The sequence below is a fragment of the Scyliorhinus torazame genome, chromosome 10 (assembly GCF_047496885.1).
Source record: "Scyliorhinus torazame isolate Kashiwa2021f chromosome 10, sScyTor2.1, whole genome shotgun sequence".
Classification (NCBI taxonomy): Eukaryota; Metazoa; Chordata; class Chondrichthyes; order Carcharhiniformes; family Scyliorhinidae; genus Scyliorhinus; species Scyliorhinus torazame.
In genome coordinates this window covers 185,193,108-185,219,223 of record NC_092716.1, presented here as the reverse complement: position 1 = coordinate 185,219,223, position 26,116 = coordinate 185,193,108, and the positions used below count along the sequence as shown (strand labels likewise).

The 26,116-nt window shown below is 47.5% G+C and overlaps 1 protein-coding gene across 2 annotated transcripts in view; it reads left to right on the top strand.

Moving 5' to 3' along the window:
• Positions 1 to 24,282, top strand: part of LOC140384426 (ciliary microtubule associated protein 1A-like) — a 77,609-nt gene extending 53,327 nt beyond the window's left edge. For both annotated transcript variants that reach the window (XM_072466113.1, XM_072466114.1), the window contains exons 6-7: positions 18,789 to 18,929; positions 22,998 to 24,282. In XM_072466113.1, the coding sequence (XP_072322214.1) occupies positions 18,789 to 18,929; positions 22,998 to 23,087 (231 nt within the window). In that variant the 3' untranslated portion in view covers positions 23,088 to 24,282. The remainder of the gene's footprint in view (positions 1 to 18,788; positions 18,930 to 22,997) is intronic.
• The last annotated feature ends 1,834 nt before the right edge of the window (positions 24,283 to 26,116 follow it).

The window sequence follows — 26,116 nt, the reverse complement described above, 5'->3', positions numbered from 1 at the left end:
TTTCCCACATCTACATCATGTATAGCCATTTTAGTACTTCCCAATTTATCTCTGCAAACTTGCCCATGTGATATCAATAACTCTTTCAGGTCAGTTTGTTTTTCCTCTGGAAGGTAACTCAACAATTTATCCCAATTTTTAAGAACATCCTCATTTTCCAATTTAATTTGAGGTATGTCAAATTCACAGTCATCTGGGTTTGATTCGTCACTTTGAGTTAGAATCATTAAAACCTCCCCCTTTTGCTCTCCTTCCCTTTCAAAGTACCTTTTAAGCATATTCACATGACACACTCGGTGAGTCTTCCTTCTATCTGGTGTTTTTACCACATAATTCACCTCACTTAATATCCTTTCAATCTGATCAGGTCCACAAAACCTAGCTTTTAAAGGTTCACCTACCATTGGTAACAACACTAAAACTTTATCTCCACTGGCAAAACTATGAACTTTGGATTTCTTGTCCGCTACCCATTTCATCACATTTTGTGCAACTTTTAACAGTTGGCTAGCCAGTTCACCTGCTCTATTTAATCGTTCCCTAAAATTTGACACGTAATCCAATAATGTAATTTCCGATTTCTCACTCACCAATTTTTCCTTAATCAATTTAAGTGGTCCTCTTACCTCAGGACCAAAAATTAGTTCAAAAGGACTGAATTTGGTTGACTCATTCGGTGCATCCCTAATTGCAAACAGTACGAATGGAATTCCTTTATCCCAATACCCTGGATAATCTTGACAATAAGCCCTCAACATTGTCTTTAATGTCTGATGCCACCTTTCTAACGCTCCCTGTGATTCTGGATGGTATGCAGTTGATTTGAATTGTTTTATTCCTAAGCTATCCATAACTTCTTTGAATAACGCGGACTTCCGGTGTGGACCATGGAGGCGGACTTCCGGTGTGGACCATGGAGGCGGACTTCTGGTGTGGACCATGGAGTAAGTGGTCACATACAAGGCAGCTCCTGCCCAAGGTTACAGAAAATAACTCTTTTTAATCAATATGGGGAGAATTTTGATGAAAAGATGTCAGTGAATGTTGGAGGAGTACTTTCCCCCAGGAATGGTATGTCTCTTGGTTACCAGACCCGGCAGAAACAGTGAGGGATTTGGCTGGTGCTGCAGTAAAGACAAAAGCCTCTTCCAGCATGCAGGTGGGGGAAGGGCAAGCTCAAAGGCTTCAAACTGACTTGAGGGCCTTTATTAAAGCTGAATTCCAGCAGCAGAGGGAACAACTGCGAAAAGATCTTGCAAAGGCCATTGAAGAAGCGGTGACGAGACTTCCGGTGGCGGCCATGGAGGAGTAAGTCGCCCATTCGGCAGCTCCAGTCTGGAACGGACTCTCGGACCCTTTTTCAGGAGTTTTCACGGACTTTTTAGGGCAGATTGGTGAAGCGAACAATGACAAAAGGATTCCCTCTCTGTTGTATGGATAGCTGGACCAGGAGTGGCTGGGTGAAGCATTTAAGTCCCAACAGACAGAAGCGTGCGGAGCGGGCGCCGAGGCACGGCATGGCGGCCGGTATAGACCAGGTGCATGGGCGCAGTGGTCACAGGTGCAACAGGAGTTCCTTAGGGGCTGCTTTGCTGATCTTAAAAAGGACATGCTGGCCCCGATGAAGGCATCAATAGACCAAATGATCACAACTCAGCCGACACAAGGAAAAGCGATTAAGGAGATGGAGAAAAAGCTATTCGACCATGAGGACGAGTTGGTCGTATTGGCCCTTAAGATGGAGGCGCAAGATGACCTCCACAAGAAGTGGCAGGAGAAGCTGGAGGACCTAGAAAACAGGTCCAGGAGACAGAACTTGAGAATTGTGGGCCTCCCCGAAGTTGTGGAGGGGTCGGATGCGGGAGCATTTGTGTCCAAGCTGCTGGAGATGCTGATAGGGACGGGGGTATTCCCTAGACCCCTGGAGCTGGGCGGGGCGCACAGAGCCCTCGCAAGGAAGCCCAAAGCGAATGAACCACCAAGGGCCATGGTGGTGAGATTTCATCGCTTCTCGGACAAGGAACCTGTCTTGCGGTGGGCTAAAAAAGAACGGAGCAGCAGGTGGGAGAACAGCGTGATACGCATCTACCAGGACCTGGGTGCGGAGCTGGCCAAGAGGCGTGCTGGATTCAATCGGGTGAAGGCAACCCTCTTCAGCAAGGGGGTGAAATTTGGGATGCTACACCCAGCGAGGCTATGGGTCACGTACAAGGAACGGCATCATTATTTTGAGACGCCGGACGAGGCGTGGTCATTCGTCAAACAAGAAAAGCTGGACTCGAATTAAAGGACAGTTAAGCTTTGGTGGAATGCGGCGGTGGGGCTGGGTAACACGGTACCGTTTCTAATATAAGATTGTATACAATGTTGGGTGCGTGTAAGGGCTGTGGTGGTGGCTGGAGGGTGCAGTGGTTTCGGCAAAGTTGAGAGACGGAGGGGGGAGGGGCCCTGTACCTAGTGCGATTTTTTTGGGGAAGTTGGAGCCTTGGTTCAACAAGTGTCTCCTCACGGGGCAATGTTAGTGTTTCTGTTTATTTTTCGTTTCGTATTACTATTTACTCACTGGGGCTGGAGAGGTAGCTTAATTGGTTTATTCATGTGGGGAGAGGGGTCCGGACAATGAGGCGACAGTCTGATCGGCGCCAGGGGCGGGAGCTGCCGGGGTCAGCATGGGTCAGCTGACTCTCGGGAGCGTAGTGCGGGGTGAGCAAGTGCTCAGCTGGTGCTTGGCGGGGGGTTTTGGGAAGTGGGGCTGTTGTGGGGGGGGAAGGAAGGGGGGATGCAGCTTTGCTGACAGAGGAGGTATCAATTTCGGGGTACCAATTGAGGGTCGGGGGCGGTCGAGGAAGCAAAGGGCGCGGGCCCGAGGTTGGCCAAAAAAGGGCGATGGCTAGTTGGGGGGGGGGGGGTTAGCACCCCGTCCAGGCTGATCACGTGGAGTGTGAGGGGTTTGAAGGGCCAGTCAAAAGAGCGCGCGTGTTCGCGCATCTAAAGGGGTTAAAGGCAGATGTAGCAATGCTGCAGGAGACACATTTAAAGCTCGCAGATCATATGAGATTGAGAAAGGGATGGGTAGGCCAGGTGTTCCATTCAGGGCTGGATTCGAAGACCAGGGGGGTAGAAATTCTGATCAGGAAGGGTGTGACATTCGAGGCTGGGAGAATTGTGGCAGATAAGGGGGGCAGGTATATAATGGTGAGAGGAAAGTGGAAGGGGGTCCGGGTGGTGTTTGTGAACGTCTATGCTCCGAATTGGGATGATATGGAATTTATGAGACGCATGCTAGGCAAAATCCCGGACTTAGAGTTACACAACCTGATCATGGGGGGAGACTCTAACACAGTCATTGACCCCGAGCTGGACCGGTCGAAGTCCAGCACAGGGAAGCGACCGGCAGGGGCTAAGGGTTTTAGGGGGCGGGGGGGGGGTGGATCCCTGGAGGTTCGCGCAGCCGAGAGCGAAGGAGTTCTCTTATTTCTCCCATTTTCATTAAGGTTTATTCCCTCATAGACTTCTTTGTCTTGAGCAGCGCGTTAATCCCAAAGGTGGCAGGGACAGAATACTCAGCAATCACAGTCTCGGACCATGCCCCGCACTGGGTGAACCTGCGGATAGTGAGGAGAGAGGGCAGCGCCCACTCTGGAGGCTGGATGTGGGGCTGCTGGCGGACGAAGAGGTTTGCGGGCGGATTAGCAGGAACATCCAGGATTACCTGGAAACAAACGATATGGGTGAGGTAGCAGCGGCAAGGGTATGGGAGGCACTGAAGGCAGTTCTCAGAGGGGAGCTCATCTCAATTCGATCCCATAGGGAAAAGAGAGAAAGAGCGGAGAGGGAGAGACAGGTGGAGGAGATACCCCAAGTGGACAGGAGATACGCAGAGGCCCCCGAGGCGGGGCTACTGAGGGAGCGGCGGAGTCTGCAGGTGGAGTTTGAACTGCTGACCACAGGGAAAGCGGTAGCACAGCTGAGGAAGGCAAGGGGGGCAGTCTATGAGTATGGGGAGAAAGCGAGTAGAATGCTGGCACACCAACTGCGAAAGAGGGAGGCAGCCAGGGAAATCGGGGGAGTAAAGAATAAGGAGGGTAACATGGTCTTGGATCCAGGGGGGGTGAATTGAGTCTTTAAGGAGTTCTGTAGTAAACTATACGAGTCGTAGCCCCCGACGGGAGCAGAAGGGATGAGGCAATTTTTGGACCAGTTGAGGTTTCCAAAGGTGGAAGAGGACCTGGTGGAGGGGCTGGGGGTCCCAATTGAATTGGAGGAGATTGTCAAGGGTATAGAGGGCATGCAATCGGGTAAAGCCCCGGGGCCGGACGGTTACCAGGTAGAATTCTATAAGAAATTTTCGGAAATATTGAGCCCACTCCTGATGAGGACCTTCAATGAGGCTAGAGAGAAAGGAACCCTCCCCCCAACAATGTCACAGGCCTTGATCTCGCTCATTCTTAAACGAGGGAAGGACCCGGAACATTGCGGGTCATACAGGCCGATTTCGCTTTTAAACGTGGATGCCAAATTGCTAGCTAAGATTCTGGCCACAAGAATTGAGGATTGCGTCCCAGGGGTGATAGAGGAAGACCAGACTGGGTTTGTTAAAGGACATATCAATGTCCGGAGACTTTTGAATATTATTATGATGCCCTCAGAGGGAGGGGAGGCGAAGGTGGTAACAGCGATGGATGCAGAGAAAGCCTTTGACCAGGTGGAGTGGGAGTACCTGTGGGAAACGCTGGGGATGTTAGGGTTTGGTGAGAGCTTTATTGGCTGGGTGAAATTGCTGTACCAGGCGCCTGTAGCAAGTGTATGTACAAACCGGCTGAGGTCGGGGTACTTCGAGCTTCACCGGGGAACGAGGCAGGGGTGTCCCTTCTCCACATTACTATTTGCCCTAGCTATAGAACCGCTAGCTATGGCGCTGAGAGCCTCGAGGAACTGGCGGGGACTGGTTCGGGGGGGGGGGGGGGGGGGGGGGGGGGACATCGGGTCTCGCTATACGCAGATGATTTGCTCCTGTACATTTCGGACCCTATGGAGGGGATGGGGGGGGGGGGGGTTCTGCAGATCCTGAGGGATTTTGCACAGGCTCAACCTGACCCGGTTGGTGGAGCAAATGGAAGGGGACTTTAAAAGGTGGGACATGCTCCCGCTGTCACTGTCAGTGAGGATGCAGACCGTGAAAATGACTGTCCTCCCCAGATTTCTGTTCGTCTTCCAGTGCCTCCCCATCTTCATCCCTAAGGCCTTTTTTAAGCGGGTGAGTAGGATCATTTCGGGCTGTGTGTGGGCGAATAAGAACCCGCGAGTAAGGAGATCGCTGTTGGAGCGCAGTCGCAACTACTACTGGGTGGCGAATATAGCTATAATTAGAAAGTGGGTGATTGGGGGGGGGTGCGTGGGAGCAGCTGGAGGCGGCGTCATGTAAAGGTACTAGTCTGGAGCTTTGATAACGGCTCCTTTGCCGTTCTTGCTGACCCGTTACTCCACAAGTCCGGTGGTCGTGGCGACACTGCGGATCTGGGGACAGTGGAGGAAGTACAAGAAGGTGGAGGGAGCGTCGGTCTGGACCCCGATATGTAACAACCACAGGTTTGTCCCGGGTAGGATGGATGGTGGGTTCCAGAGCTGGCAGAGGGCAGGCTTCAGAAGGATGGGAGAGCTGTTCATAGACGGAAGCTTTCCCAGTTTGAAGGCGCTAGAGGACAAATTTAATCTGTGGCCAGGAAATGCCTTTAAATATCTGCAAGTACAAGCCTTCCTGAAAAAAACTGGTAGTGGCCTTTCCGACGCTGCCGCCACTGAGGATACAGGACAGGGTGGTCTCCGGATATCTACCAGGAACTATAGGAGGCGGAGGAAGCCCCGGTGGAGGAGCTCAAGGGCAAGTGGGATGAGGAGCTAGGTGAGGAGTTGGAAGCGGGTCTGTGGGCAGAGGTCCTGGGCAGGGTTAATTCCTCCTCCTCATCATGTGCCAGGCTCAGTCTAATTCAATTTAAGGTGGTCCACCGGGCACACATGACGGCAGCGAGAATGAGCAAGTTTTTGGGGTTGAAGATAGTTGTATGAGGTGCAAGGGCAGCCCTGCAAACCATGTCCACATGTTTTGGGCATGCCCGGAGCTTAGAGAGCTCTGGCAAGGGTTTGCGAGGGCAATGTCCAAAGTGCTTAACACACGGGTGGTGCCGAGTCCAGAGATAGTGATCTTTGGAGTGTCAGAAGACCCGGGAGTTCAGGGGGCGAAAGAGGCCGACGTCTTGGCCTTTGCCTCCCTGGTAGGCCGGAGATGGATTTTATTATTGTGCAGGGACTTGAAGCCCCCGAGTGCAGAGACCTGGGTTAACAACATGGCTGGGTTTCTCAGCCTCGAGAAAATAAAGTTTGCCTTAAGAGGGTCTAGGCTAGGGTTCTCTTGGAGTCGTCGACTTTCTCGTGGAAATTAAAATGTCAGCGGCAGCAGCAATCCGTAGGGGGGCGGGGGGGGGGCGGGTGTGATGGGTGGTTAGTGCTTCATTGGGATGGTGTGGGAAGACTGAGTCGCGTGGGGTAATGTCTATTTAATTGTTATTGTATATTCTCTTTTTGCACTATGTCAATGTTCACTTTTGTTTGTTTTGTTATTATTGTTACTACTGTTTTATTATGAAAAATTCTGCAAAACCTTAATAAAAATACTTTAAAAAAAAACATTTTTGAATAACCTCGAGGTAAAATTCGATCCTTGATCAGATTGTATTTCTGTGGGTAGTCCACATCTAGTAAAGATTTTAAGTAACTCCCCCACAATCCTTTTAGCTGTAATATTATGTACTGGAATGGCCTGTGGAAACCTAGTAGACACATCCATTATCGTCAAAAGATATTGATTCCCACTTTTCGTTTGAGGAAGTGGTCCTACGCAATCAATTAGGACCCTTGTAAAAGATTCCTCAAATGCTGGAATGGGTATTAAGGGCGCTGGTTTTATCACTGCTTGAGGTTTCCCTATCACTTGACAAGTGTGACATGATTGACAAAATGTAACTACATCTTTATGTAGTCCAGGCCAATAAAAATGTTTTTCGATTTTAGCTGGAGTTTTCCTTATTCCCAAATGACCTCCCACTGGTACCTCATGTGCAACTCACAACACCTCCTTTCTATACCCTGCCGGCAATACTACTTGATGAACTTCTGCCCATTTTTCATCTGCCTGCATATGTAAAGGTTTCTATTTTCTCATCAAGACATCACTCTTATGGTAATAACCCTCAGATTTTTCTTCCGTATGTGCTTTATGATACATCCGTTTTATTTCTACATCTTTCTGTTGTAACTCCATCAATTTTCCTGAACTAGAAATATCCGCCTGATCCTCCACCAATATAGCTATGATTAGGAAGTGGGTGATTGGGGGGGGTGCGTGGGAGCAGCTGGAGGCGGCGTCATGTAAAGGTACTAGTCTGGAGCTTTGATAACGGCTCATTTGCCGTTCTCGCCAACCCGTTACTCCACAAGTCCGGTGGTCGTGGCGACACTGCGGATCTGGGGAAGTTCTTGTTCTTGTTCTTTTTCAACCATCTGATCAAAAATCGTTTCTGCTAATGGCACTTCAACTTCATCTTCACTCTTTGATTTCTCGTCTTGTCTTAACCTGTGACTTTGCGACCTTGTTACTACACAATCCGGAAAAATCCCAGGATATTCGTCCTTCAACACTTCAGTTGTCGGATTGTCCACTGGCTTATCAACCACAGTAGGCATCACTCCCACCTGTGATCCAGCTATATCATTACCCAAAATAAGCTGTATTCCTAGACAAGATATTTTCTCTATTATTCCAACTACCACTTCACCACTCTTCACTGGACTTTCCAACCTTACCTTCTATAATGGAACACTACTCCTCTCACCCTCAATTCCACATATTACCACCTTTTCTGGCAATATTCTTCCCAAACTACATAACTCCTCATCTCTTACCATTAAAGATTGACTAGCTCCCTTATCTCTTAAAATTGTGACTTCTTTGCCTGCTCCTCCTGATACACATGAGTAAACTTTATCCACACAAGTAAATTCTTTAAAGAGATCTGGCACCTTCTTATCAATCACCTCTTGATCAGGCTGTACAATCTTTCGCACCTCCTTCGCTTCACTTGGGCTTTCCTTTACCACTTTAACAAACCTCACTGTCTTATCCTGTTTTACCATATCAGCCTTCCAGTGCTTTTCTTCAACCACCAACACTGTGACTTTACATGGCCTAGTTTATTACAGTAAAAACATTTGAAACTTTTCATTTCTTTTCCACCCTCCTGGATCTCTTTAATCTGAGGTACATTCTCTTTATTGTCTCCCATCAGATCACCTTTACCTTTACCACTTGAGTATTTCTCATGTCCCCAGTTACTATCCCTCACAGGCTGAAACTGATGTCGGAAACCAAGCTTTGATTTATGAACTAATTCATAATCATCTGCCATTTCTGCTGCTAATCTTGCAGTTTTAACCCTCTGCTCTTCCGCATGAGTTCTCACTACATCAGGAATTGAATTTTTAAATTCCTCCAAGAGTATAATTTCTCTGAGAGCTTCATATGTTTGGTCTATTTTCAAAACCCATATTCACCTATCAAAATTACTCTGTTTGAGCCTTTCAAACTCCATGTATGTTTGACCAAATTCTTTCCTTAAATTTCTAAACCTTTGTAAGCTTCAGGCACTAGTTCATATGCACCTAGGATGGATTTTTTCACCTCCTCCTACGTCCCAGATACCTCCTCCGGTAGTGATGCAAACACTTCACTCGCCCTACCTACCAGCTTTGTTTGAATCAGTAATACCCACATGTCCTGTGGCCATTTCATTTGTTTAGCCACCTTCTCAAATGAAATGAAAAAGTCTTCTACCACCTTCTCGTCAAACCTTGGCAATGCTTGGGCATATTTAAATAGATCCCCACCAAGCCTTCGACTGTGACGCTCTTTCTCACTATCCTCATCACTATCTTCAAACTGTACATTTCCCTTTAAATCCGCCAATTTTAACTGACTGTCATGTTTCATGGCCATTTTCCGAAGTTCAAACTCTCTCTCTCTCTTTCTTTGTCCTCTCTTTCTCTTTCCTTTTCCTCTCTCTCTCTTTCTTTTTCCTGTCTATCTCTTTTGTATTCAAGCTGCTTTAGTTTTTTCTCATGTTCCATTTGTTTAATTTGTAACTGAATTTTTGCCATTTCCAATGAGTCAAACTGTATCTCGGGCAACTTTAAATGCTTAGCCACCGCCATAATTACCTCATCTTTTTGCATTTTGTCAGGTAATGTCAACTGCAATGTTTTTGCCAAATCTAACAGTCTGTTTTTAGTCTCTGTCCGTAAGGTACTGTGTGTGACCATCTCCACCCCCAAAAACTTCAGAGCCTCTGAAAGAGTCATTGTCCACAACACACTCCTCACTTAAACTGGAATACCACACCTGAAAAGCAACCATAATATGCTCACCCCTCACTGTGTTTAAGTTCATTAAGCCAATCCAATAGATATACGTTTATCCCCCTCGAGCTCCCAATTTGTTATGGGCCAGGGTTTAGAGAACCCCAAAGTGTGCCATGGAGTTCACCTGACCCACAACCTTTACTCGATTGTGATATGGGGAGCACACAGCCCACTCTACAGGTGTGGTACAGCAGACATCGAACAGTAATTTTTAAAGCAAAACAATGTTTATTCTATGAACTCAAGTTAACCTTTTTAAAAACATACAGTGAACATCTTAGCAACCATCAATTCAAATACAACCCCCAAAGAATACAACACTAAGTAATCCTTAAAACTTTCCTTTTAACATCCATAAGGCATTTAAAAACCTTTTAATAGAAGCACATCAGGTTTAAATTCACTACTGAGAACAGTTATCACTCTGAATTCACCAAATGATCAAGAGATAGTCTTTACATGGCAGAGAGAACAACATTACACCTTCTGTGGCTGACTGCAGCTACAACACTGAAACAAAACCCAAAAAACACAGACGCACCCAAGCTTTCTCTCAAAGTGAAACTAAAAGCTGACAGACAGCCCAGCTCCACCCACACTCTGACGTCACTGCAGTAATAAACACCCATTTCTTAAAGGTACACCCACTAGTTATTCTATAAAAACACCCATTCTTAAAGGTACTCTCACATGACAACTATTTGTTTGAGATTCTTGGAAGATTTGATTCGGCCAAAAATATGTCTCATGGATCTGTTTGCTATGGCCAGCGTTCACACAAATACTTTATATTCAGACTACTTCCCCTTCAATAGGGCACTAGGCAGGGCTGCCCACTCTCTCCACTTTTATCTGCCCTGGCAATAAAGCCTCTCTCTATAGCCTTGAGAGCTTCCAATCAATGGAGGGGTATTATTCGGGAGCAGCTAAACATTGGGTATCTCTTTATGCGGATGGCCTACTTTTATAGATTACAGACCCAATTTCCTCCATCAATGGGATAATGAAGACACTTAACAGTTTGGGCTCCTGACTTCCGGTTGCGGCTATGCGGAGCTAAGTCGCACATTCGGCGGCTCCCGCAAAAACGGACTTTTGGGCTCTTTTCAGGGCCTTTTTCGACGTTTCCCGGTGAGGGAAGGAGTCTACAACAGCTCCCCGTCAGTATATGGCTTCAACTAGGAGCGGGGCGACAAAAAAGGTGGTGGTGGACCCGAAGAAGGTGCGAGGGAAGAAGGACAAAATGGCGACGGGCGGAGACCAGGCAGCGTGGATGCAGTGGGCGGAAGAGCAGCAGGAGGGTATCCAGCGCGGCTTCAGAGAGATTAAAACGGACCTGCTCGAGGTGATGAAGGCGTCTATTGATAAGCTGTTGGAGACACAGAAGGCCCAGGGAGTGGTGATCAAGCGAGGCTCGACAAAAGATCTCTGACAATGAGGACGAGATCTTAGGCCTGGCGGTAAAGATGGAGGCGCACGAGGCGCTCCACAAGAAATGGCAGGAGCAGTTTGAGGAGATGGAGAATCGGTTGAGGCGGAAGAATCTGCGGATTCTGGGCCTCCCGGAGGGGCTGGAGGGGCCGGACATGAGGGCCTAAGTGGTCACCATGTTGAACTCGCTGATGGGAATGGGGTCCTTCCAGGGGTCCCTGGAGCTGGAAGGGGCCCATAGAGTGCTGGCGAGGAGGCCCAAGGCTAACGAGCCTCCGCGGGCGGTGCTGGTGAGGTTCCATCGGTTCGTCGATCGGGAGTGTGTGCTCAGGTGGGCCAAGAAAGAGAGGAGCAGCAGGTGGGAGAACGCGGGGGTTCGGATATATCAGGACTGGAGTGCGGGGGTGGCGAAGAGGAGGGCCGGGTACAATTGAGCGAAGGCGGTGCTGCACAGGAAGGGGGTGAAGTTTGGCATGTTGCAGCCGGCGCGACTGTGAGTTACCTACAAGGACCGGCACCATTATTTTGAGTCTCCGGAGGAGGCATGGGCCTTTGTTCAGGCCAAGAGGTTGGACACAGATTGAGGGTCGGGACGGGCGATTGGGGACTGCGGTTGATATGCTATGTTTATTTTTGTTTCGAGGGGGGGGGGTCTTTGTATTGCTCCGGGTTTCTTTTTCCTTGTGTTTTTTCTCTTTTGGGTCGGTGAGGGTGGCTGGGGCGGGTTGGGCACTGTTTTGGTTGGGTCGGTGGGGGTGGGGGGCTCTTGGAGGTGAGATGGGGCCCCGCGGGGGAGGGGGAGGCCCGAGTCAGGGGTGAGAGACCGGGCCTGTAAAAGGAGCTGCGTCAGAGGTGGCGGGGCCGGGTAGGTGGAAAGCGCGGGCTTTTCCCCGCGCTGAAGACTGGAGGGGGCGGGGCCGGGGAGGGAAGCGAGGGTTGTTTCCCGCGCTTAGAACAGAAGAGGGAGAGCCTATGGATGGGGATGGGAGTGGAGGGTGTGCCACACAATGGGAGGAGTCGAAGGAGAGGCGGGAGTGGCCGAGGTCAGCAGGAGTCAGCTGACTTGCGGAAGTGCAATGGGGGGAGTAAATCAGCTCGGATGGGTCCTAGCTGGGGGGGGGCGGGGGGGGAATCGAGTTGCTGCTGCTAAGGTCAAGGAGGAGCTGGAGCGAGTGGGGGGTCGAGACGGGGGTATGCCGCTGTGAGGAACGGGCTGGGTGTGGGGTGCGGGCGCATGGCTGGCCGAGGAAGAATCATGGCTAGTCGGTGGGAGAGGGGGGCGGGTAGCCCCCTGATCCGGCTGATAACCTGGAATGTAAGGGGACTGAATGGGCCGGTTAAGCGGGCCCGCGTGTTCGCGCCTCTGAAGGGGCTCAAGGCGGATGTGGTTAGGCTTCAGCAGACACACCTGAAGGTGGCAGACCAGGTAAGACTGAGGAAAGGGTGGGTAGGTCAGGTGTTTCACTCGGGGCTAGATGCCAAAAATCGAGGGGTGGTGATCTTGGTGGGAAAGAAGGTGTCGTTTGAGGCGTCGAGCATTGTGGCAGATAATGGCGGTAGGTACATAATGGTAAGTGGTAAGTTGCAAGGAGAGAGGGTGGTGCTGGTCAATGTGTATGCCCCGAACTGGGACGATGCGGGTTTTATGCGGCGTATGTTGGGTCGGATCCCAGACTTGGAAGTGGGGGGCCTGATAATGTGGGGAGACTTTAACACGGTGCTGGATCCGGCACTGGATCGCTCCAGGTCTAGGACGGGTAGGAAGCCGGCGGCGGCTAGAGTGTTGAGGGGATTTATGGACCAAATGGGAGGGGTGGACCCTTGGAGATTTGCAAGGCCGGGGGCTAGGGAATTTTCATTCTTCTCACATGTCCATAAGGCTTATTCCCGAATCGACTTTTTCATCTTGAGTAGGGCGTTGATAGCGAGAGTAGAGGATACTGAGTATTCGGCAATAGCCATTTCGGACCACGCCCTGCATTGGGTGGACTTGGAGATGGGGGAGGAGAGGGACCAGCGCCCACTGTGGCGCTTGGAGGTGGGGCTGTTGGCGGACGAGGAGGTGAGCGAGCGGGTCCGAGGAAGTATAGAGAGGTACTTGGAGACCAACAACAACGGGGAGGTCCGAGTGGGGATGGTATGGGAGGCACTGAAGGCGGTGGTGAGGGGAGAGCTGATTCCATTAGGGCCCACAAGGAGCGGAGGGAGCGGGGGGGAGGGGGAGAGGCTGGTGAGGGAGATGGTGAGGGTAGACAGGAGGTATGCGGAGGAGCCCGAGGAAGGATTGTTGAGGAAGAGGCGTAGCCTCCAGGCCGAATTCGACCTGGTGACCATCAGGAAGGCGGAGGTGCAGTGGAGGAAGGCCCAGGGGGCGATTTACGAGTATGGGGAAAAGGCAAGCCGGATGCTGGCGCATCAGCTTCGGAAGCGGGACGCAGCTATGGAGATCGGGGGAGTTAAGGACAGGGGAGGGAGTGTGGTGCGGAGTGGAGCTGGCATCAATGGGGTCTTCAGGGACTTCTACGTGGAATTGTACCGATCCGAGCCCCCACAGGAGGAGGGAGGGATGGGCTGCTTCCTGGACCAATTGAGGTTTCCAAAGGTGGAAGAGGGACTGGGGGCCCCAATTGGGCTGGAGGAGCTTATCAATGGGAGAGGAAGCATGCAGGTGGGGAAGGCACTGGGGCCGGGCGGTTTCCCAGTCGAATTCTATAAAAAAATATATGGACCTGTTGGGCCCGCTGTTAGTTAGGGCCTTCAATGAGGCAAGTGAGGGGGGGGTGGCTTTGCTCCCGACGATGTCCCGGGCACTAATCTCCTTGATCCTGAAGCGGGACAAGGATCCCCTGCAGTGTGAGTCTTACAGACCGATTTCCTTGTTAAATGTAGATGCCAAGGTGCTGGCGAAGGTCTTAGCCACGAGGATTGAGGATTGTGTGCCACAGATCATCCATGAAGACCAGGCAGGGTTTGTGAAGGGGAGACAGTTGAACGCGAATGTGCGGAGGTTTTGAACGTTATCATGATGCCGGCGAGGGAGGGGGAGGCGGAGATAGTGGTGGCGATGGACGCTGAGAAAGCCTTCGATAGGGTAGAGTGGGGGTACCTGTGGGAGGTGCTGAAGAGTTTCGGGTTTGGGGAGGGGTTTTGTCAGTTGGGTTAGGCTGTTGATGAGGCCCCGATGGCGAGTGTGGCCATGAACAAGAGGAGGTCCGAGTACTTTCGGTTGCACTGCTCTTCGCACTGGCGATTGAACCCCTGGCTATGGCACTGAGGGAGTCAAGGAACTGGAGGGGGTTAGTGCGTGGTGGAGAGGAGCATAGGGAGTCACTTTACGCGGACGACCTGCTGCTGTATGTGGCGGACCCGGTGGGAGGAATGCCAGAGGTAATGAGGATTCTTAGGGAATTCGGGGACTTTCCGGTGTACAAGCTCAACATGGGGAAGAGCGAGCTGTTCGTAGTTCATCCAGGGGACCAGGAGAGGGGGATTGGTGAGCTCCCACTAAAAAAGGCGGAGAGGAGCTTCAGGTATCTGGGAGTCCAGGTGGCCAGGAGCTGGGGGGCCCTGCATAGGCTTAATTTTACAAGGCTGGTGGAGCAAATGGAGGAGGAGTTCAAGAGGTGGGACGCGTTGCCGCTGTCCTTGGCGGGTAGGGTGCAGTCAACCAAAATGACGGTGCTCCCAAGGTTTTTGTTCCTGTTCCAGTGCCTCCCCGTGTTTATCCCGAAGGCTTTTTTCAGGCGGTTTAACAGGAGTATAATTGGGTTTGTGTGGGCGCGAGGGACTCCGAGGGTGAGAAGGGTGTTCCTGGAGCAAAGTAGAGATAGGGGGGGACTGGCGCTGCCCAACCTCTGTGGATACTACTGGGCCGCCAATGCGACGATGGTGCGCAAGTGGGTGATGGCGGGGGAGGGGGCTGCATGGAAGAGGCTGGAGATGGCGTCTTGTGTGGGTACGAGTCTGGGGGCGCTGGCAACGGCGCCGCTGCCGCTCCCTCCAAGGAGGTATACCACGAGCCCGGTGGTGGTGGCGGCCCTCAAAATTTGGGGGCAGTGGAGGCAGCACAGGGGGGAAGTGGGGGCCTCGGCGGGGACCCCATTACGGGGTCCCCGCCGGTTCTTCCCAGGAAGAACAGGTGGAGGATTTGCGGGGTGGCACTGGGCAGGGATACGAAAGCTGGGGGACCCGTTTCTGGACGGGAAGTTCGCAAGCCTGGGTGAGCTGGAGGAGAAGTACGGGCTCCCCCCCGGGGAACATCTTCAGGCACTTACAGGTAAGGGCGTTCGCCAGACGGCAGGTGGTGGATTCCCGTGGCTACGGCCACACACAGTACAGGACAGGGTGCTCTCGGGGGGTGGGTGGGAGTGGGGAAGATCTCGGAAACTTACCAGATGATGCAGGAGGAGGAGGAGGCCTCGGTGGTGGAGGTAAAAGGTAAGTGGGAGGAGGAGTTGGGAGAGGAAATTGAGGAATGGAGGTGGGCAGATGCCCTGGGGAGGGTGAACTTTCTTCCTCATCGTGCGCAAGGCTCAGCCTCATACAATTTAATGTGCTGCACAGGGCACACATGACCGGGACAAGGATGAGTCAGATTTTTGGGGGTGAGGACAGGTGTGTTAGGTGCTCAGGGAGCCCAACAAACCACACCCATATGTTCTGGGCATGTCCAGCGCTGGAGGAATTTTGGAAGGGCGTAGCGAGGATGGTGTCGAGGGTGGTAGGATCCAGGGTCAAGCCTGGCTGGGGGGCTCGCAATATTTGGGGTGGCAGAGGAGCCGGGAGTGCAGGAGGCGAAAGAGGCCGGAATTCTGGCCTTTGCGTCCCTGGTAGCCCGGCAAAGGATTCTCCTTCAGTGGAAGGATGCGATGCCCCCAATTGTGGAATCCTGGATCAACGATATGGCGGGGTTTATTAAGTTGGAGAGGGTGAAATTCGCCTTGAGAGGGTCGGTACAAGGGTTCTTTAGGCGGTGGCAACCGTTCTTAGACTTCCTGGCAGAGCGGTAGACATTGGTCAATGGCAGCAGCAGCTCGGGGGGTGGGGGGGTCACTTTATTTATTTATTTTATTTATTTTATTATTCACACTGGAGGGTCTGAGGGGGTGTATATACTTGTTGTATTAAGTCGGGGTGTTAATGTTAATTTATTATTTATGTACAGGGGGGAAGGGGGGTATGGAGGGTTGTTTTTCTGGACTGTGTTTTGTACTTAACCCTGTTGGGTTCCTTTTTCATTTTGTTATTGATATTTTATGAAAACCTTTAATAAAAATTTTTTTTTAAAAAACAAAACAGTTTGGGCTCCTTCTCTGGCTATAAATGAAATCTAGGCAAGAGTGGATGTTTTCCGCGTCAATGCCCCCTGGAAGACAAGCCCACTTAGGCACATTACCCTTTTGCTTCGAGTACAAGTTTTCATTACTTGGAGGATCAGGATGGCCCACAATTGGATCTCACTCCACAAATTCCAGCCTGATCAACAATGTCTACAGAGATGGAATAACCTTCCTTTGTCTTTCGCTGGCAGGATTCAAACAATAAAAATGAACAAACTCCCAAGATTTTTCTTTTTCTTTCAATGCCTCCCCACTTTCTTGCTCAAATCCTTTATCAATGTTAATACATCGGCCTCCACCTTCCAGGGGAGGATTCTATCCTGAGCTAGCCTGTCTCAGTCCTATATGGCCACATTCTCTCATCTGATCCCTCCCCAGCGAACAGGATGAGGGCGAAATGGGAGAGTGAACTGGGCCCCACACTCACAAGCGAGGTTTTGAGATAGGCCCTGTACAGAGTCAACTCCATGTCTTCATGTGTCCGGTTGAGCCTAATTCAATTCAAAGTGCTACGTGGGACAGACTGGACCATGGCAAGGGTGCGCGGGCTTTCCCCCAAATGTTGAAAACAGATGTGACCCCTGTTCGCTTACCACTTCAGATCACAGGCACATGTTTTGGTCCTGCCCCAGACTCGCCAGCTTCTGGGCTTCCTTTTTTACACTATGTCTAATATTCTCCGATAAGAATGGCAAACTCTCTGGCAGTTTGCCTTATTGATAGCCCGGAGGCAGATATTGTTTGTTTGGAGGTCTCCCGCTCTGCCTCGTGCTTTTGGCTGGTTAGGGGACTTAATGTCCTTTTTGCATTTGGAGAAAATTAAATTTACCACCAGGGGTTCTGTTGAGAGATTCTGTGATGGCAACCGTTCATCTCTTTTCAAAGATCGAGACACTGTCACCTGTTAGGGATTTTGGGTATAGAGTTGAAGTTATTTGGTTTTTTATTGTTTTGTTTGTATCATTGGAAAGATTTTCTTGGGAGTGGGGAGGGGATTGGTCGTTAGATTTAGGGATAGGTTTTACTTTTGCCAAACACTTATAACTTCTATCTCAGGATTTTTCATAATTGTTTATGTGAATGATTGTCTCGAGCTGTTCTCCTGTCCTCCTCTGTATCTATGCATGATGAGACATTTTTGCTAAGCTGTACCATTCCTGTGTTTTTGTTGCATTATTTGTTAAAATGGAAAAACCGCAATTAAAATACTTTATTAAAAAAATGAGATAATTAATTAATGACCTCAAAGAGAAAGATCCTCTAGGTAAGTGTGATCATAACATTGTGGAATTTCACATTCCGTTTTGGGGTGATAAATTTGGATCTCAGACTAGTATCTTCAGCTTCAGTAAAGTCAGTTACAGGGGTATGAAGTCAGAGTTGGCTAAAGTGGAATGGGGAAATAGGTTAAAAGTTACAACAGTAGCGGAGCAGTGGCAAACATTTAATGAGATGTTTCATAACTCTCAGCAAAAAGATGTATTCCTTTGAGAAAGAAAGATGCTACGAGGATGCATCATCCATGGATAACTAAGGAAGTCAAGTATGGTATCAACTTGAAAAGGAAGCTGTGCAATGCTGCAAAGATCAGTGGTGGCCCAGAAGATTGGGAATATTTTAGAAACCAGCAAAGGATGACTAAAAAATAAAGAAGTAGAAATTGGAGAGGGAGAAAAAAAACTGGCAAGAAATATAAAGATAGACAGTAAAGCTTCTATAAGTATATAGGAATGAAGAGATTAGCTAAAGTAAGAGGGTGAGACTGGTGAATTCATAATGGGAAACTGGAAATGGCAGAAATCTTGAAGAAGTATTTTGGATCTGTCTGAGCCATCACTGACAAGAACTCACTTTCCAAAATTCTGGAATGATGAGTGGAGATATTGGTCTGTTTAAACCCAGACAGCAATTCTGTTCTGCGCCACGAGGGTGGTAGATTATCAACCAGTTCTCATGGGGAGACAGCCTTCTTTCTGAAAAGAATGAGTGCTACCCACAGAGCTACAACTGGCACCTTAAAAAGCAAAAGGCGTCTGTTTTTAAATCAATTATTGAATTTGAAGATTGGCCTATTAAATAAAGATGGTTGAATTTTATCTCTTGGTTATGACAACATTCTTTCCAAATGCATTTGTTAATTGAGCATGGCTGGCAAGGCCCGCATTTATTGTCCACTCCTAACTGCCGCAGAGAAGGTGGTGGTGGTGAGCCATCTTCTGGAACAGTTGCAGTCCATGTAGTGTAAGTACACCACAATGCTGTTAGGGACACATTCCAGGATTTGACCCAGTGACAATGATGGAACAGCAATATAGTTCTAAGTCAGGATAGTATGTGACTTGGAAGGAAACTTGATGGTGTTCCATGTTTCAAGTGCCCTTGTTCTTCGAGCTGGTAGACGCCATGTATTACTGAAGAAGACTTGGTGTGTTTCTGCAGTGCATCCTGTACACAATACAGACCGTTACCACTGGGAGTAAATGTCTCAGGTAGAGAAGATGGTCAAAATAACGTTTAAAAATACTATTTTGATTTTATTTCCCTCAGACTCCAGGACCCGGTGCATACAAGGTCACCAGTCCCAATACATACAAGTACAAACCTCCTCAGTACAGCATAATAGGCAGGAATCAGCTGCCCAGCGATTCAACAAGGAAACCAGGGCCTGGGAGCCACAGTCCAGAGAAGGTAATAAATATGAATTCCCCAGAATTGTCTGACCTATTCAGTGTCATGCTCATCCAAAACTCTTGATGTCTGTATCCTAACACACCAAATCCCATTCACCTATCACCTCTGTGCTTGCTCACCTTCATAGTTCAGATAGTACCTCAACTTTGACTCCTTGTTTTCAAAACCCTCCATGGCCACTCCCATTCCCAATCTCTGTAACCTCCTCCAGCACCACAATCCTCTGGCCACCTCTAATTTCAATCACTCCACCATTAGTCGTTGTGCCTAAGCTCTGAAATTCCTTCCCTAAACCTGTCCGTCTCTCTCTCCCTCCTTTAATATGCTCCTTTAAATCCACCTCTTGGAGCACAACTGTCCTAATATCTCCTTGAGTGTCTTAGTGTCACATTTTCTTTAGTAATCCTCCTGTGAAACTTCTTGGGATGTTTCACTACCTTAAAAGGGCTATATCAATGGAAGTTGTTGTTGACCACTGAGTTCAAGACTTATTCTCTTTGTTACATGACTTAACTAGGTTTTGGAACCATAGAAAAGTCACAGCACAGGAGGCGGCCATTTTGCCCAACTTGTCCATGCCAGCCCGAGTACACCCAGGTGCTCTTTCTAATCCCTTCCTGCACCCGCCCCATAGCTCTGAAGCTTAGAGCACTTAAGGTGCAGATCCAGGTACTTTTAAAAAGAGTTTAAGGTCTCTGCCCCCACTACCAGCTCAGGCGGCAAATTCCAGCCTCCCACTACCCTCTGCATAAAAAGGTTCTTCCTCATGTCCCCTCTACGCCCCTCTACACTTCCTGCCACTTATCTTGAATTCATGCCTAACCACTGCGCCACCGTGCTGCCCCGTTTACTTTTGTGAGCAATCTGCCATGTCAAACGCCTTGTTAAAACCCTTGCTAAGTGCCACATGCATAACATCCACTGCATTACTTTCATCAACCTTTATTGTCCCTTCCTCAAAGAATTCAATCAAATTTGCAAGGCAAGACTTTCCTTTAACAAATCCATGCTGACCATCCCTGACTCGTCCATGCCTTTCTCCGTGACACATAATCCTATCTCAGGATTGATTCTACCAATTTTCCCACTACCGACATAAGACTAACTGGCCTATAATTGTTTGGCATTTCCTTCAATCCCTTTTTAAACAATAGAACTATGTTTGCATTTCTCCAGTCCCTCCCCTGTGTCTAGTGAAGATAGCAAAATCATCCTACGAGCATCTTCTATCTCCTCCCTGACCGCCTTCAGTAGCCTTAGAAATAATCTACCTGGCCCTGGAGACTTATCAACTTTCAAGGATTCCAACCATTCGAGTACTTCCTCTCTCTTTATGATTATCGCTCCAATATCTGGACTATGATATCTGCATCATCCCTTTCCTTTGTAAAGACAAAATATTCATTTAAAACCCTCCCCACAGCCTCTGCATATACACACAAGATCCCTTCTTCATCTTTGATATGTCCCACTTTTTCCTTAACTAAACTTTTACCACTAATATTTTGGGAAAACATCTTTAGAGTTTCTTTAACTTTACCTGCTAATCTTTTTTCATGCCCTTTCTTTGATTTCCTTATTTCCTTTTTTACTGTGTCCCTGAACTTCCTACACTCGTCTAGGTTATCCGCAGTGTTTTAATTCAGTTGTCACGAGAAAACAGCAATTAGCAGTGTTGCTAACTTTTGGTTGGTTCAATTTGCTCTGTTTTATAACCTTTGCTCTAGAGTCGCCAGGTATCTTTATGATACCGCCACGAGGTTCAAGTTCGAGTAATGATCAATAACTCAATACACCAATTAGTAAGATAAAAATCAAAGCACATTTAGTATACACAGTAAATCGCTACTCATGCATAAACTCTACTTTCCAAGCTATTTCTATCACTAACAGGCCAATACTTAGCTTCGGACTGGCCCACCAGGTCAGGGGAACAAATGGCCTTTCGTTCAGGTTCTGAGTCTGCGGGGATTCAAAAGCTGGTATGGACTGGTAGCTAGGAGCGCCTATCTCGTAGCCAGCGTTGACTTGAAACTTGCGTTCTTTGGAGGCAGCTGGACAGGTCACTGTCAAGGATTGGTTCGCGTTGCTGAATGACCCTGTCAAGAAGGACGATCTGAACTTGGGGGCTTTACTTTATAGTCTCCAGGGGCTTCCTGCCTTTCGGGGCGGACCCCGTACCTGGTTTCAAGTGATTGGACTTCGTTCCAATCGCTTGGTTCGATTTCTCGAATACTGGAGCTGTTCCCTGATCGTTGGGCGGTCTTTAAGTGTCCGTTAACCTCTTTTGCATTGGCTCCTGCTGGCGCCGAGGAGTCTGGCTTGGCTTTGTTTACCTTAAATGTTTCGATTGTTCCCAGGGATCGCTCATTACTATGCAGATAGCTGCTACATTACTATGCAGATGGCTGCTTGTATCGATGCTGCCTGGGCTTTTGCAGAGTCTAATACACAGTAAACTTGCACCTGCTAGTTTTTGCCTGTGTTGGCTGAATTTCCCTTCAGCCTTTGCTGTTCTCCATTTTAAGTCAGGAAGTGGCCAACTCAGGTGGCTACAGCAGTGACAATAAAAATGTACAACCTGTGATGAATTCTAACAGTCTTGGAAGTTAAAAAAAAAATCCATGATTAGTACCAACAAGAAAAACAGTGGTCGCAGAACCAAATTGGTTATTCTCTCTTCAGCCATTCCACCTTCAGTTCACGTAGAGCATAGAGAATATGCCTTATTCATCCTGCACTGATTCAGTGAAAATAAAACTAAAGAGCGATTCCTTAACACAAGGTGGAAGGACAGATAGATAACATTTGAGTAGGTGCCATTGGACATTCCTTAATATCCATACACAAGGTCACAGGAAAGAGCATTCAGTGTCAGTAAGGTACAGATTCTGCAGCAAGTATTGGCTCCCCAGCTGTCTTTAAAGTAAAAGATTTAAAGCATAAAATGCACAAGGATGGATTGAAAGGTATTTATTTGTGCAAGAACCTTAAAGTATTCAGCGCAATGTTCTCTTCCTCTAAATGCCCACCACTGCAATGGTGTCTTGGTTTTACCCGGAACAAAATACTTTATAAGTGACCAAGCGTGCATTTGTGCCACTGAGTGAATCCTACCCAACTCTCAATGGCAGTAAATTAGACATTGGAATTTACGTTCCATTGTCAGTTCAAAGTGGAAATGAGGGAGAACAGAGATTCTGCAAACCCAAACAAGAGAAATTAAAAGTCGGCCACGTTTATAAAACTCAGAATTAGACAAACATTAGAATGCAAGATAACTAGAATTGCAAAAGCACCTGCTGCTTTGGAATCGCATTCAACAATTGATTAAGACTAGTTAAATGCTGTATTTATCACAGAGGACTCCGCCTGGGTTTTTGGGGATTGTGTTCTGTGATCCCATTCATTTTCCTAAGGCCCCAGGTATGGTTTATGGGATCTGAAAAATGGGAGAGAGCTAGAGTCAGCAACAGAAATTAAATTTTTAAACTTTCATCAGCAAATAAATTTATATCTGTCAGGAATGATGATCTGATCTGCTGCCCTGTTTGATCAGAAATGGCTGCTTCAACTGAAGATTTTCAAATACATCAGTATGCTATTTAGACTTTTCATTTCCCAAGTATATTTTTGCTGTGAGTATTGAGTGCTGAACTGTGTTGAGAGTGTGAAGAGAGCATAGCATTCAGTAATGTGCACAGACTGCTTCCTTACACAAGCTACCTACCGAATCATAGAATAAATAAATAAACTGCCTTTACAAAAGAGTGAGGGAGGTGTGCATGGAACGGAAATGCCAGTACAGACCAATTGGAGAGAATGGCTTGTTCCTGTTCTGAAAATTCTGTCTAAAAGGCAATTTGAGATACGGTGAATTGTTTTCCGAGGATTGCAAAGCAGTGCCATTTTAATTCACTTTACAATCGGAGAACATTTTGGGGTTTAAAAGATAGAGTTGGTTTAAATATGCTTATTGTTTTGAATTCTGAAATGAACAACAACTTTGAAATGCTCATTTTACTTGCCTGAAATTGACACAATGCCTCTCTCTGATTCACACAGGTTATAGCGAATCGCAATATAGCTCCTGCTTTCTCCTTTGGCATCAGGCACTCTGAGTATCTGGCACCAGTAATCGTCAATGCCGTGTAACATCACAAATTTCTTGTTACTTGGAAAATGTTAAACCTTGTATACAATTTGCCATTTCTGATCCAAGTTGCTTTCCTTTGATTTTTTTTTTCCGAATCATTTACAACGTTACTATTTCTATGGAGATCATCCCAGGTGATAACATTTTTTTTTTAAAAATCAGCCACCAGATAACAGGGCCTGTGCCTGTGATTACCTCCCAAGGATGATGGGACATGGCTCTGTGTTTGTGATTTTCCTGCACGGTGCTGGAATGTGGATCGGTGTCCGTGATTCTCCCACTCGGATGATGGGACGTGGGTCTGTATCTGTAATTCTCTCACATGATGCTGGGACATGAGTGTGTCTCGACAGTTTTCCCACATGGTGATGGGACGTGACTCCATGTCTATGATTCACCTATATTCCTCTTCCACTTTCAGTCACGCCACTTTGTGTTGCAAAATATAGTCAGACATTTCCTTCAGGAAGAAAATAAATGTTAGCACCAAGAACTGGAATAAATTGGGTAAAGGTTTCAGGTATGCGGTCTTTCGTCAAAAGTCATCAATGTGAAAGATTAATTCTGGAGAGAGAAATGCAGATACTGCTTGACCCATTAAATATTTCCAGCATTTTCTGTTTTTATTTCAGACTCCCAGTACATGCAGTATTTTACATTTAAATTGTTTGGTTTTTAAAGCTCCCGGATACTTGCTGTGCAGAAGTCAGAATAAATGTTCCCTTCTTCTTGCGAGCAAGTAAAGGGGAAGAACAGCCATGAACGCCAGTTCGATCAAACTCACAGCCAGGCAGGCCAAGCAAAGGACAGACAGGAGAGTAGTTTGTCACAGGTCACACATGGTGGCCTATGAACCAAAGTAGGCCTGGGATCCAACCTTCGTAGCTGTGAATTAGTCCAAGAAAAACTATTATCCAGCACTGCCCCAAATAGAATAGAATAACAACGTCTAGGTAAACTGCAATTCCTCAGGTAACATATCATTTTGGTTAACACATCAATACAAGTTGCACTGATCTAAGGATTTTCACCAAGGTTCATTCACTGAGATCAAACCAATTCAAAATATTAGCATGAGTTCTATTCTGGGTAGCTGCAATGTATTGGGTTGCAAATGTAAAATTAAACCCTTGAATTAAAGGAATAGTTTAATTGTAATACCTTGAACTATTTAATAAACCATTTAGTAAGATATTTTCTGTCTCATTTACTTGTTTTTTTTGTGGGTTTGAAGAGCATGATATGGAAATTGTTCCAGAGAGGAAAATCTGATAAGGCAACATTGTAAGACCAGAATTGTTAATTCACAAGGCAGTCCCAGGGATGGGTATTACAAGACTCTGCTTGATAACATAACAAACAGCAAGCCCAAAATTCTCATAGGCAAGGCACTTCAGCTCTGTCTAGCATTGGCATACAAGAGGCTTGCAGCTATGTTGTTGATAATGTTGGTCCAGTTAATCTTTGGTTAATGTAGCACAGATCCTGCTATCATTGAGGAATTGTGAATGAAACTGGATAGATTTAAGGAAACACTAAACAGGAAGGAATAGATTCAGAGATGACTGAAAGGTTGGTCAAACAAGGGGCGGTGGTGAAGGAGGATGCTTTTAAAAGGCAGACAGATAGGCTGAGAAGTATAGAGGAAGGAATCCAGAGCACAAAGTTATGTCACTAATATTGGGATGGCATGGGGACATGTACAACAGTCAAAGGAGTGGAGTATTCTCAGGATGGGAAAGATTGTCGGATTCATATGGATGAGGGACTTCAGAGATGGTGATTATAAATTTAACAGGCTGAAGAGTTTCGATTAGTCAGAGTATGTTGGAGAGAAAGAGGAACAAGAGGGCTGAACACATACAAAGGTGTTTGGACCAGGTGGAGTTTTCCACAGGGAGGCTGAGCATTGAAAAAGGAAAACTTTGGAACATTTAAGGTGATAAATATATATCAAGAGGATGTGACAAGCTATATAAACGTAAGCAGATACTTTACTATACAAGAATATTGTGACCTTTGTCAATGTTAAAGACACCACAGAAAAACGGTGGTATAAACCATCAAACATTCTGAAGTTATCTTCAGTTGTAACGCTTTATAGCTGAACTCACTTCACTATAATAATCCATTTGTGCATATTATGTTAAGCGATTCTATTATTGAAACACAATTCGGCAGCAAACTCTCAAATTAATCAATATACAATTTGGTGCACCAATCATCTGCTTCCATTTACTTTGGACTACCATTGGAATCATTTTGAGTTCTTAAAATACAGACAGCAGCAAGATCTCCATTACAGCCTCATGATTCCTCCCCACAGCTCCAATCCCCCTCATTCACAGCCCACTCACCCGCATCTCCCTTGTCTCAGCAATGCGATGCAGTTCAATGTCAGAACCACCCATTCCCTCTCATGTTTCATGAGGAGAATCTCACAAGCGACAGTTTGCCAACAACCTACTGTTCATGCTGTAACCATCTGGCATGGCCACTTACAATAAGAAACATAGAACATAGAAAATACAGCACAGAACAGGCCCTTCGGCCCACGATGTTGTGCCGAACCTTTGTCCTAGATTAATCATAGATTATCATTGAATTTACAGTGCAGAAGGAGGCCATTCGGCCCTTTGAGTCTGCACCGGCTCTTGGAAAGAGCACCCTACCCAAACTCAACACCTCCACCCAACACCAAGGGCAATTTTGGACATTAAGGGCAATTTATCATTGGCCAATTCACCTAACCTGCACATCTTTGGACTGTGGGAGGAAACCGGAGCACCCGGAGGAAACCCACGCAGACACGGGGAGGACGTGCAGACTCCGCACAGACAGTGACCCAAGCCGGAATCGAACCTGGGACCCTGGAGCTGTGAAGCAATTGTGCTATCCACAATGCTACCGTGCTGCCCTTAAGAACAAATAAATCTACACTATATCAAGCATAATGGGAAAAATGGACAATGGAAGGTTCAGGCAGGCTCAGAGCCTGAATGTATATTTGTGAGCGAAGAATCCAGAC